This window comes from Solanum tuberosum, unplaced genomic scaffold (assembly GCF_000226075.1).
Source record: "Solanum tuberosum cultivar DM 1-3 516 R44 unplaced genomic scaffold, SolTub_3.0 scf00309, whole genome shotgun sequence".
Lineage (NCBI taxonomy): Eukaryota > Viridiplantae > Streptophyta > Magnoliopsida > Solanales > Solanaceae > Solanum > Solanum tuberosum.
Window position 1 is genome coordinate 661,381 of NW_006239232.1, and position 12,735 is coordinate 674,115.

Sequence of the window (12,735 nt, forward strand, 5' to 3'; positions counted from 1 at the left end):
GTTTGAGGTTGGGGTGGGGGTGGGGGTGGAGGGACCCAAGTGGGTAGTGCCCCTCTACTTTTCTTGGAAAAAAAAGTGAGCCTATAGGTCAAGTTGTAAAGTTTCTGCTGATAAGTGAGTGAATCAGAAATGGGAAACAATGAGAACACAAAGGCAATTTAGTTTTTAGTTCAACATTATTGAATGAAAAAGGTATGTCAAAATATTATTTGTGAGGTTAACATGATAATATTTTAATCAAAAATGCCAGATGGGATTTGCCTATATGGAATAAGTTCTTTAAACTTTTGTTTTAGTAATAAAGATTGAAACTTTATGCCCCAATAGTTCCATGTGTGATTAGTATAAGAAGTGTACAAGTTGGGTGTAGATGACTACCGAATTCTTGGTCAAGAAGTTGTGAACATATACATATTGTCAAGAAGTCTGATATTGCTACAGTTACTCTAGTTGGAAGGAAGGTGATACCTTGCTTTATAAATACTCATATTTATATTCATCTCTTCATTTAAACTAAAAAAAAATAAAGATTTTCTACTGACTTTCAAATTTTGCTTAATGGGGTTTTTTTCACCATGTTGTACAGAGATGTTGGAGAAATGGCTTGGAGTGGTTTGTGGCAAGAACAATATTGATACTATAGATGAGAATAACTGCAACAATATTCATATCAATGGAAAAAAGGTTAGAGGGACAGTTGTGTTGATGAAGAAGAATGTCTTGGACTTGACGGATGTTGGTGCTTCTCTCCTCGATCGATTTCATGAAGTCATTGGCAAAGGTGTTTCTTTGCAGCTCATCAGTGCAGACCATGCAGAACCTGGTATATCCTTTTAACCCCTTCGCGGAAAAATTACATGTGAAAGTTATTTTTTATGTATATATAGTAGACGTTGAACCCCTTGGCCTTTTCGTGTGTTTACTTCGTTAACTTGAGTAAAGATAATTCAAGTTATAAGTTGATCCTAGTCCAATTCTTTGAGTGTGTCTGACCTGTTGTTTTCCTGATCTTTCCTCCCAATTTTGTAGTTGTTGAATTGTGTAACTATCTCATTTAAAACTTGAACTACTAGAGAGGGTACACTATTTATTTATGCCTACAACATGCCCTCTCATATGCGAGTCTTTTTCTTAGATCAAGTACATGAAAATATTATTTTGTTTTGGATGATCGCGAGACTTGAAAGAAAGGATTGCTTGATATCACACTAATGTCATGTTGAATGGTAGAAGGATGTACAAGAAAAAAAAAAGGGAAGTTTGTTTGTTTAATACAAACACCTTTAAGCATACTGCTATGTTTAATTTTTGTAGGAAATGGATGTACAGGGAAGTTGGGAAAACCAGCATTCCTGGAAAAATGGATTTCCACATTGACGTCAATATCAGCGGGAGATGCTACATTTAATGTGACATTTGACTGGGATGAGTCCATGGGAGTTCCTGGAGCGTTCATAATCAAGAATTACCACCACAGCCAGTTTTACCTCAGGACAGTCGTTTTAGAAGATGTTCCTGGACATGGTGAACTTCATTTTGTGTGCAATTCATGGGTGTATCCAGCACACCGCTACAAATATGACCGCGTGTTTTTTGCAAACAAGGTATCTCTAGCATTAAACTAGAAATACTAGTGGCCAGTTAAATAAAGAAAAGTAACCTAGTTAGCAATTGAAAATCAGAAGCAGCATTGAGGTTCAGGCCTCACTGTTGGACTTATGTTTGTTAGCAACAACCTGCCATACTGATAAAACTTCGTGATATTTACATGTATAATTTTTTGGGGCGTTCTCTTTGGGTCCTCTTTAAGAGCCTAAAAGGTTAATTATTTGTTCTAAAGAGACAGAAGTTATGAAAATTCCTTAGGGAACTATATAATGGTTCTAAGCTTTGATAGGATAGCTACATATTGACATCTAGAAACTTGGAGTTTTTCTTGAAATGATAAACAAACAGCTGTATACAGTTGATAGGTTCACAATATGATAAGCTTGCTGAAATCAAATTTTTCTGGTTTTCCAGACATACCTGCCTTGCAACACACCGGAGCCCCTCCGACCATACAGGGAACAGGAGCTTCTTAGTCTTCGTGGAAGTGGTTCAGGCAAGCTCAAGGAGTGGGACAGAGTGTATGATTATGCATTCTACAATGATCTTGGATTTCCAGATAAGGGGCCAGACTATGTTCGACCTGTGCTTGGTGGGTCGAAGGAATATCCATATCCTCGTAGAGGCAGGACAAGCCGTCGAGCAACTAAAACAGGTTAGATCACATATAAAATTGAAGTCGTCATATTACAAGGTTATGACTTATGATTTGCATTGCTGTAGAAACTTCATTAGAATGAAATGAATTCAAGACCAATGAAGTACTATGGATAATAAGCAGCTGTTATTCCTATTGGCTTTGCAGATCCTATGTCAGAGAGCCGGTTGCCACCTTTAGGTTTGGACATTTATGTTCCACGAGATGAGCGTTTCACTCCTGTGAAGCTTTCAGATTTCCTAGCATATGCTGTTAAATCATTGGGTCAGGTCCTCATTCCTGAGATTGTTGCTTTATTTGACAAAACTATCAACGAGTTTGATAGCTTTGAGGACGTACTCAAGCTTTATGAAGGTGGGATTAAGCTGCCTGACCATCATTTAAAAAAACTCAGGCAATGCATCCCATGGGAGATGCTCAAAGAACTAGTCCGCTCCGATGGTGAACCATTTCTCAAATTTCCGATGCCTGATGTAATCAAAGGTACCAAAGGGCTCGTTTAATAGATACTTCCTGAGATGTTAGATCTTGCATCATAAATTGATAACTAATTATAAGCATCTTTTTAAAATTACTGCAGTTGATAGGTCTGCCTGGAGGACAGATGAAGAGTTTGGACGGGAAATGCTAGCTGGAGTCAACCCTGTTATCATTCGACGTCTTCAGGTAACAAACAAGATTCACTGTACTAGTTGGGTTTAATGATTTTTGCTCTCATGCATGTTTCTAACCCATTAAATGCTTATCAGGAGTTTCCCCCGGCTAGCAAGTTGGATCCTGAAGTATATGGTAATCAGACCAGTTCAATCAAAAGGGAGCACATAGACAAAAACATGGATGGACTAACTGTAGATGAAGTAAATTCCTGACCTATTTTCCTCTTGTACTTAAATATACCGAAGAAGCCTTGGGAAAATATGACAAAGGCTTTCTTTATTTCCTGAAACAACTTGACTTTTGTCTAAGAAAATATAGTAATGATTATCTAAACTTGTGGGTGCAGGCTATTGAGTGTAATAGGCTGTTCATTTTAGACCATCATGATTCATTGTTGCCTTACCTAAGGCGGATTAATACAACAAAAACGAAGACTTATGCCAGTCGGACTCTCCTTTTTCTTCAAGATAATGGAACATTGAGGCCACTTGCAATTGAGTTGAGCTTACCTCATCCTCAAGGAGATAAACATGGTGCCACCAGCCTTGTATTTACACCAGCCGACGAGGGTGTTGAAGGCACTGTCTGGCAGCTGGCCAAAGCTTATGCCGCTGTAAATGATTCTGGCTATCATCAGCTTATCAGTCATTGGTAAACTTCTTAGAAAAGTAGATGCAAAGATGTTAATATTCCGTGGTATTCCAAATAAGTTTAGTTCATTAACATCAACTCAACTTGCAGGTTAAATACTCATGCAACAATAGAGCCATTTGTGATTGCTACAAATAGACATTTGAGCGTACTTCATCCAATATTCAAGCTTTTACAACCTCATTTCCGTGATACCATGTATATAAATGCTTTGGCTCGGCAGATACTCATCAATGCAGGTGGAATACTTGAACTGACAGTTTTTCCAGGGAAATATGCCATGGAAATGTCATCTATTGTCTATAAAAACTGGGTGTTCACCGAGCAAGGACTTCCTGCTGACCTTCTTAAGAGGTCTGTGCAAAGCTTCGATTTATAAACTCCATCGCAGTATCAATCTTATCCAAAATCTAACACCCCACTTTCTTTATCGCAGAGGAGTAGCAGTGCTAGACTCAAGCCAGCCCTATGGCCTTAAACTTCTAATTGAGGATTATCCGTTTGCTGTAGATGGGCTTGAGGTTTGGGCAGCAATCGAAGCCTGGGTTGACGACTACTGTTCATTCTATTACTCAACAGATGACATGATCCGTGATGACACTGAACTCCAGTCATGGTGGATGGAAGTTCGCAATGAAGGTCATGGTGACTTGAAAGATGAACCATGGTGGCCTCAAATGCAGACACGAGCTGAACTCGTCGAAGCATGCACAATTATCATATGGGTGGCTTCTGCTCTTCATGCAGCTGTCAACTTCGGGCAGTATCCTTATGCTGGTTACCTCCCAAATCGTCCAACAGTAAGTCGTCGATTCATGCCTGAGCCAGGCACCCCTGAGTATGCTGAACTTGAATCTAATCCTGACGTTGCCTACCTAAAGACAATCACAGCCCAGTTCCAAACTCTGCTAGGTGTTTCATTAATAGAAATATTGTCACGACATGCTTCAGACGAGATATATCTGGGACAGAGAGAAAATCCAGAGTGGACTTCAGATGTTGAACCACGACAATCATTTCAAAGATTCCACGACAGATTAGTAGACGTTGAGAACAGAATAGTGGAAAGGAACAATGACAGCAGATGGAAGAATCGCAACGGACCAGTTAAAGTGCCATATATGTTGCTATACCCCAATGCCTCAGGTGACAACAGTGAAAGTGGACTTACTGGTAAAGGAATTCCCAATAGTGTCTCAATTTGACGTGTTCTACAGCACGAATATAATAGCCTTATTGGCAACATATAGTATGTATATCCACTCTTTTATGTCAATATTTGTTTAGCCAAATTCCATCATTGTTATGTGTGTTTCTGCTTGGATTAAAGGAGGTGGAGTTTAATGGCTTCATGACTGAGCCCAAGAAGGGAAAATGCAGTACTGCATCCTTGTATCTGTCTAAACACATCACATCAGTATGAACTCTTTTTTTTTTTTTCTGTAACTATAAATGATTTGATGGTTTCTGCATAATGATCCTATATATGGAATGCAGCTACAAGCACATAAGCTAAATCTATTGGTATTGGTTGATAATATTGCGCATTAACGAGTTAAAATGGATTGAAAATAGTTGTTCTTCAATGAACAAATCCATTAAGATCAAGAACTCACAGATTCTGTAAAGCTAATGAGACTCTTGATACCCCTGTTGCTTTTTAAAAGATGGTATGGCAAAGAGGTTGAAAGTATTGATTGAAATTGTCTCTCATTAATTTTATCAAGCATCGGAGAGTTTTAAATATGTTTGCGATCATGTGATAGTAACATGAAGGAGAATCTTTGAGCAACAATAAAGTTATCTACGTACAAACTTATAGCTTATAGGTCATGTGTTCGAACTATAAAATCAACCACTGCCTACATAACATCCCCAATCCCCATACAGTGCAGCCCACCTAGATAATACCCCTTTGGGATGCGGTCCTTTCTTGGAGATGTTTTACACATCAAACTGCCTTTTTTATTTGTGGTATTAATATATAGTACTAATTTGAGTTCAAATGAATTCGATACCAGTACAACCGTGCATTTATATCTCAACAATTTTATATAACATATATATAGATATCATATCAACAAGAGAAGAGAAGTCTAAAAAGTATTATAATAATTGAAAAACAGCTCAAAGTGCATATAATATTTGTCAAAGAGAATATTATGAATATAAAAGTGTAAGGACGCAGTCCGAGTGTCCGACAGTCACCTCACATCAACTATATATCCACCTGAAATAAGAATCATTGTGCCTTGCAATGAAGGTTTTTCCGATCGTAAATTAGTGTGAAATTTGTGCTATAGAAAATTGATTTTCTCTTCTCATTTTTCGATTGGAACAACTCATTGAGAAAATACAAGATGAAAAATAGATTCTTGCTAAATTTTTTTTGAGGAAATCATTTTATGGTATTTTAATATGACATAAGTATTTTTATTTTCCATGAGAAAATTGTTTTCTGATATTTAATTACAAGATAATGTTTTCTAGCAAGAGGAGAAAAATGATTCGAGATCTTCATTAATTTTAACACACTTGCCACGACTTCTCTGTCCCAATTAATTAATATTTACAAATGCTAATATTTAATGTGTATTACTTGTGGAATATTTAATTAAATCTGATCAAACAGCTTGTTAACCGGATCTTGATTGTTTGCTAATGATGGGAATAGTTTAAAAACATTATATTCTGTTGACAAGTCTTCATTGGACAAGAAGAGCACTTGTGATGTACTATAATTTTATAATGTATCATATTACATTTATTATATTGTATTATTTTAATAAATATGGATAGATCGTATCATTTTTCATTGTTGTGTAATGTTACACGTTAGGAATAAACTTAATTAAAGAAATACGGAATATGAGGTAGAGTTGCTATAACAAAGTTGGGGTAAATGATAAGATATAATACATAAATTTGCTCTTTAACTTTACCTCATTTCACATTTATGCCCTCCAACTTTGGCTGTGCACAAATAGACACCTAAACTTGTATAAAGTTCAACAAGTAGATACATGAGTCCTATGTGACATAATATATGTAAGAGGATATCATGTCGGACGCGTGTGTCTAGTTGTTCAACTTTATACAAGTTTAAATGTCTACTTGTATACACCTATAATTGGAAGATATAAATGTGATTGAGACCAAGTTAAAGAGTATATTTATGTATTATACCTTATATAATAAGAAGCAAAGGCAGAATGAAAAGGTAAAAAAAAGTAACGATATGATCACACCAAATTGATTGTTACCTAACAGGAAGTTAAGTAACAATCAAAACAAACATTTTGTCGTAATACAATTGGTAACAATCATCCAAACAAGGTTGACAAGTCAATGTGAGAATATTTTATGTTGTATGATGGTATTATTTATTTTTTTATGCCCAATTGAGATATCACGTCAACTTCTCTCAGCTAAGACTATTGACAATTTCTTAAGACAATCATGGTTGCCTCAATTGATCCTAGTTGGGAAGTAATCCAATAATATACAGTACTCTAATCTATGCTACTCGGACTTTTCAAAAAATATTCCGAACTACATAGATTATAAAAGGACACAAGTCTAGTACTATTGTTGTTTGCCTCAACAAAAGTTCATATCCTTTTTTCATTTCAACTCAAAACATCTCTTTAGCATTTTGTCCATTTTACTCAATGGGTTGTGCAGAGATACTGGAGAAATTGCTTGAAACAGTTTGCGGTAAACAGCGCGATGTTCCAGTAGAAAGCGGTACCATTAAGATCAAGGGAACAGTTGTATTGATGAAGAAGAATGTTTTGAACTTTAAGGATGCTGGTTGTGCCTTCCTTGATCGAATGCACGAGCTCTTTGGTAAACGCGTTACCATACAGCTCGTTAGTGCTGAACATGCTGATCCTGGTAATTACATTTTCTTCTGATTTTATTATGAAGAGATGCAAGAAAACTTGTTAGTTGTTTTATATAGTGGCTAGAATGCAGAGTGAGAGAACTGTGTGTAAATCCTGAATTCTGTATGCCTGGTTAGTCCTTATGCTAAATAGAGCTGAAGTTTTTAGTATAAGATGATAACTGTGACGTCTGGACCAACTTGTTTGCACTTCGACTAATTCTAGGAGATACATGTTACGTTCCACTAGTATAGATACTAAGTAACTCTGTATATTAAAGCTTGGACAGATGGGAAGAAAATCATCTATACTGTTTTTGCCTCCGTTAGGATGTGAACCTGAGACTTCATGGTTCTCAATGCACTTTATTGACCCCTTGGATACACCCTTATATATTTGAAAGAATCATTGATTAACTCAATTGCTTCTCCCTCCATTTCAAAATAAGTTCATTTTGTTTCAAAATAAGTGGTGTTTTACATAATTAAGAAGACATTAATGATGTTCTTCTAATTTTACCCTTATTTAAATAAAGAAAGTTTTACATAACCAAGAAACTACTAAAGAGTTACATCTTTTTCAAGGTATTTATGAAGGGTAAGTTAGTAAAAGTACACCATATTTCTAGTAGGAATGAGTACTTACCTTAAGGGGGTGCGTCCAAGCTAAAAACACCACTTATTTTGAAATGGAAAGAGTAACTCAGAAGTCTCGACGAATAAACTGCAGTCCTGCATATATAATATATATGTTATTATGTAGAAAATGGATCGAAAGGGAAGTTGGGAAAGCCAGCAATTTTGGAATGGGCATCCTCCAAGACTTGGATATCAGTGGAAGAAGCAGCATTCAATATTACATTTGACTGGGATGAGTCATTAGGAGTTCCTGGTGCTTTCATTGTAAAGAACAATCATCACAGCCAGTTTTACCTCAAGACTCTCACTTTACATGATGTTCCTGGAGAGGGTGAAGTTCATTTTGTCTGCAATTCGTGGGTGTATCCTCCACATCGTTACAACTATGATAGAGTGTTTTTCAGCAACAAGGTATCGATATTCTTAACCAAGCTAACATGTAAAGGGCATAAATTCAAATTTCTAAACTTTTGTTGTTATTAGACATACTTGCCATGCGACACACCAGAACCCCTTGTGCCATACAGAAATGAGGAGCTCGTTAATCTTCGAGGTACAGGTTCTGGTATGCTCAAGGAATGGGACAGAGTTTATGACTATGCTGTCTACAATGATTTAGGATATGATCGACCTGTGCTTGGTCGATCTAAGGATTATCCATACCCTCGTAGAGGCAGAACAAGTCGTCCACCGACTAAAAGAGGTAAGGTCACAAACACATAATGTCAATCATATTTATAGGTGGCATAGAACTACCAAAAGAATAAGCTGAATAGAGTTAAGTTTGTTGTTGCAGATTCTAGCTTAGAGAAACGGTTGCCACGTTTGAGTTTGAACATTTATGTTCCCCGAGATGAACTTTTCAACCATGTGAAGTTTAATGATTTCCTTACATATAGTGCCACATCAATAATTCGGGTTGTAATCCCAGAGACCGCGTCTGTGTTATCTAGACCTTTCAACGAGTTCAAAAGCTTCGAACGTGTACTAGAATTCTATAAAGATAGTGATGAGGAAAGGTCCAGGGAATGTCTGCCATGGAAAATACTCAAAGGGCAATTTCATAAATATCCAATTCCTCATGTAATTGGAGGTACCCATGTCTTCCCTTTCTATGTCTCCACAACTAAGTTTAGCCTTTGAGTACTTCCTAAGGTGAAAAGATAAGTACTAATTGTGAACCTTTTTGAGAAAACTACAGAAGATAACTCAGCATGGAGGTCAGATGAAGAGTTTGGACGTGAAATGCTGGCTGGCGTTAACCCTGTGATAATCCAGCGTCTACAGGTAAATATCATACACAAATCTTTTTTTTTTTTGGCATAACACATAAACAGATACTCAAACATGGCCTCAGTTACTCCAACTTTGAGTATGCACATCCAGAAACCTCAACTCATCTCAATTGTGTCAGTTGAACACTCCAACTTATGAAATGATCATTTAGTCACCTCTAAAATTTATGTGTCATGTCAACATCGTGTGTCCATGAGACACAGTAGAGATGGGTTGGAGTGATTACTTGCCAGATGAAGACAAGTTTGAGTGTTTGTTTATGTATTGTAATTCTTTCACTCTGAATGATAAGTACTAAAAGACTAAATTCTTATCAGGAATTTCCACCCACAAGCATGCTAAATCCTGAAGTATATGGCAACCACACCAGTAAAATAACAAGGGAGCAGATTGAGAAATACATGGATGGACTAACTGTGGATGATGTAATACTCTTTTTTATCTTTCCCTAGTGATTATCGTATATAAAGGAAGAGAAAACGAAAGCATTCTTTGTATTGGAACACTTATCATCTGTCTCTAGTACTTTAGATGTTATATATTTATGCGTTTATCTTTTGTGGACACAGGCAATAAAGAATGATAGGCTATTCATCTTAAATTATCATGACCTACTTATGCCTTATATTACTCGGATTAACTCAACAACCACAAAGATCTATGCTAGTCGGACCATCCTTTTACTCCAAGACGATGGAACATTGAAGCCACTTGCGATTGAACTGAGCTTACCACATCCACAAGGAGATAAACATGGTTCCACCAGTCAAGTATTTAGCCCAAGTAATGATGAGAGCGTCGAAGGCTATGTCTGGCATCTGGCCAAAGCTTATGTTGCAGTAAATGACTCTGGATATCATCAGCTCATCAGTCACTGGTGCGCAACTTAAAATTGTTGAATTTAGATGCATGTTACCTCTTGAAGTGACTACTAATTCTGCTACTTTTTGCTTCCAGGCTGAACACACATGCAGTGATAGAACCATTCATTATAGCAGCAAACAGACAATTGAGTGTGGTTCATCCAATCTATAAGCTTCTACAACCCCACTTCCGCGATACATTGTACGTCAATGGTTTGGCTAGGCAGATCCTCATTAATGCAGGTGGAATACTTGAATCGACCGTATTCCCATCCAAGTATGCCATGGAAATGTCTTCTGTCATCTATAAGGATTGGGTGTTCACTGAACAGGCACTCCCTGCAGATCTACTTAAAAGGTAGGCCAGTACATAGTCGTTACAACGACTTAAAACTCAATGTCATCTCCATTTTGTCCAAGAAACACTCTCATTTTTCTTTTCAATTTCAGAGGAGTTGCAGTGCTAGACTCAAGCCAGCCTAATGGCCTTAGACTCCTGATAAAGGATTATCCTTTCGCGGTTGATGGACTTGAGATTTGGTCAGCAATTGAAGCCTGGGTTGACGAATACTGTTCCTTCTATTACTCAACTGATGACACGATCCGTGACGACACTGAACTCCAGTCTTGGTGGATGGAAGTTCGCAATGAAGGTCACGGTGACTTGAAAGATGAATCATGGTGGCCTCAAATGCAGACACGAGCTGAACTCATCGAAACATGTACAATTATTATATGGGTGGCTTCTGCTCTTCATGCAGCTGTCAACTTTGGGCAATATCCTTATGCTGGTTACCTCCCAAATCGTCCAACAGTAAGTCGAAGATTCATGCCTCAGCCAGGCACCCCTGAGTATGCTGAGCTCGAGTCAAACCATGAACGCGCCTACCTAAAGACAATCACAGCTCAGCTACAAACTCTTATGGGCATCTCATTGATAGAGATGTTATCTATGCATTCTGCAGATGAGATTTATCTCGGGCAACGAGACACTCCTGAATGGACTTGTGATCGACAACCACGACAAGCATTGCAGAGATTCAGTGACAAGTTGGTTGAAATCGAAAACAGAATAATGGATAGGAACAATGACAATATATTGAAGAACAGAAATGGACCTGTAAAATTGCCTTATACATTACTATATCCAAATGCCACAGGTGACAAGAGTGCAACAGGACTTACTGGCAAGGGAATCCCCAATAGTGTCTCAATATGAAAGTTACATGATATTGCAATGGTTTGTTGTATATGAAATCACACAACTTCAACGCTATCGGTACTTTTTTTCGTTTCAATTTGTTTGTCTTTCTCTATTTGGACAGTCACATGACATTTTTCTTTGACAATAATTTATTTGAATACTTTTTCATTTTTTAACTACTATGACTTATAGTACTTTTTGTGCAGTTTCTTATACACAATTTATTTTATCACATTCTCTAAAATTTCCTACCATTTGAAAAGAATTACAAAAATACCTATTTTCCTCACTCTCTCTCCAATTCTCGGATACATCACTCATATGCGATGTATCGGGACACAATGACGGAGCTACCGACACCCCTTCGTAGGAAAATTACATTGTACATATGGGTTAAAATTTGGTTATATATATATATATATATATATATATATATATATATATATATATATATATATATATATATATATATATATATATATATATATATATATATATATATATATATATATATATATATATATATATATATATATATATATATATATATATATATATATATATATATATATATATATATATATATATATATATATATATATATATATATATATATATATATATATATATATATATATATATATATATATATATATATATATATATATATTGAAGTGTTGATACTTCTTGATATAGTTTGAAGGTTTAGTGTAGTGATTAAGTTTTTGCAAAAACTACTGAGGTTGTGAGTTCTATCCCTGCTAGTAGCACTTATATATTTTCACACCCCCTTACTAAAAATCCTAGGTAATGGTTTTCAGTATAAAACCCCGAGATCTTGCAAAAATAGGTACAAATCCCTATACATAATGTTTAAAATGACATGTTGTTTTTAGTAAATTTATCAAACGATTAGGGGAAACTGTAGAAATACTAAATGATACTATAATAATGTATGACATACTGTTCTGGTATCATTCAAAAAATAATCAGTAAAACTGAACAAATTACTGAATGATACCACAATAGTATATGGCATTTAGTGAGTAAGTTTTTACCAAGGAATTTAAATTTTTCTTAAGTGTTAAGGTCACTAGATGTAGCACCTTGAGTTCCAAAAAGAATTAAAGAGAATTCATTCAAGTCATTCCTAGGTTCCTTTAAGTTTTGGGTCAACTTCAAACGATCATAATCTTCAATACAGGATGAGTTAGGAGACCCACAAGATATCAAATGATAGATCTGTGAGTCCTCTTTCCAACGCCACTGAGTT

The 12,735-nt window shown here is 36.2% G+C and overlaps 2 protein-coding genes across 6 annotated transcripts in view; both read left to right on the forward strand.

The window, feature by feature from the left end:
* Window positions 1-5,091, forward strand: part of LOC102593728 (probable linoleate 9S-lipoxygenase 5) — a 6,350-nt gene extending 1,259 nt beyond the window's left edge. For 2 of the 5 annotated variants that reach the window (XM_006359859.2, XM_006359857.2), the window contains exons 2-10: window positions 587-823; window positions 1,315-1,604; window positions 2,023-2,263; window positions 2,414-2,749; window positions 2,847-2,932; window positions 3,016-3,123; window positions 3,270-3,574; window positions 3,665-3,928; window positions 4,011-5,091. In XM_006359859.2, the coding sequence (XP_006359921.1) occupies window positions 589-823; window positions 1,315-1,604; window positions 2,023-2,263; window positions 2,414-2,749; window positions 2,847-2,932; window positions 3,016-3,123; window positions 3,270-3,574; window positions 3,665-3,928; window positions 4,011-4,779 (2,634 nt within the window). In that variant the 5' untranslated portion in view covers window positions 587-588 and the 3' untranslated portion in view covers window positions 4,780-5,091. Of the gene's footprint in view, window positions 1-36; window positions 462-506; window positions 824-1,314; window positions 1,605-2,022; window positions 2,264-2,413; window positions 2,750-2,846; window positions 2,933-3,015; window positions 3,124-3,269; window positions 3,575-3,664; window positions 3,929-4,010 lie in introns of those variants that run through there. The other 3 variants (XM_006359856.2, XM_006359858.2, XM_006359855.2) reach the window with 3 other exon arrangements.
* A 2,013-nt stretch (window positions 5,092-7,104) lies between these two features.
* LOC102594942 (probable linoleate 9S-lipoxygenase 5) lies at window positions 7,105-11,602 on the forward strand. Its single transcript, XM_006359860.2, has 9 exons — window positions 7,105-7,471; window positions 8,224-8,510; window positions 8,583-8,802; window positions 8,896-9,192; window positions 9,301-9,386; window positions 9,713-9,820; window positions 9,965-10,272; window positions 10,353-10,616; window positions 10,709-11,602. Exons 1-9 carry the CDS (start codon window positions 7,246-7,248, stop codon window positions 11,475-11,477), a joined length of 2,565 nt encoding a protein of 854 aa, XP_006359922.1. The 5' UTR covers window positions 7,105-7,245; the 3' UTR covers window positions 11,478-11,602.
* Window positions 11,603-12,735: the final 1,133 nt, after the last annotated feature.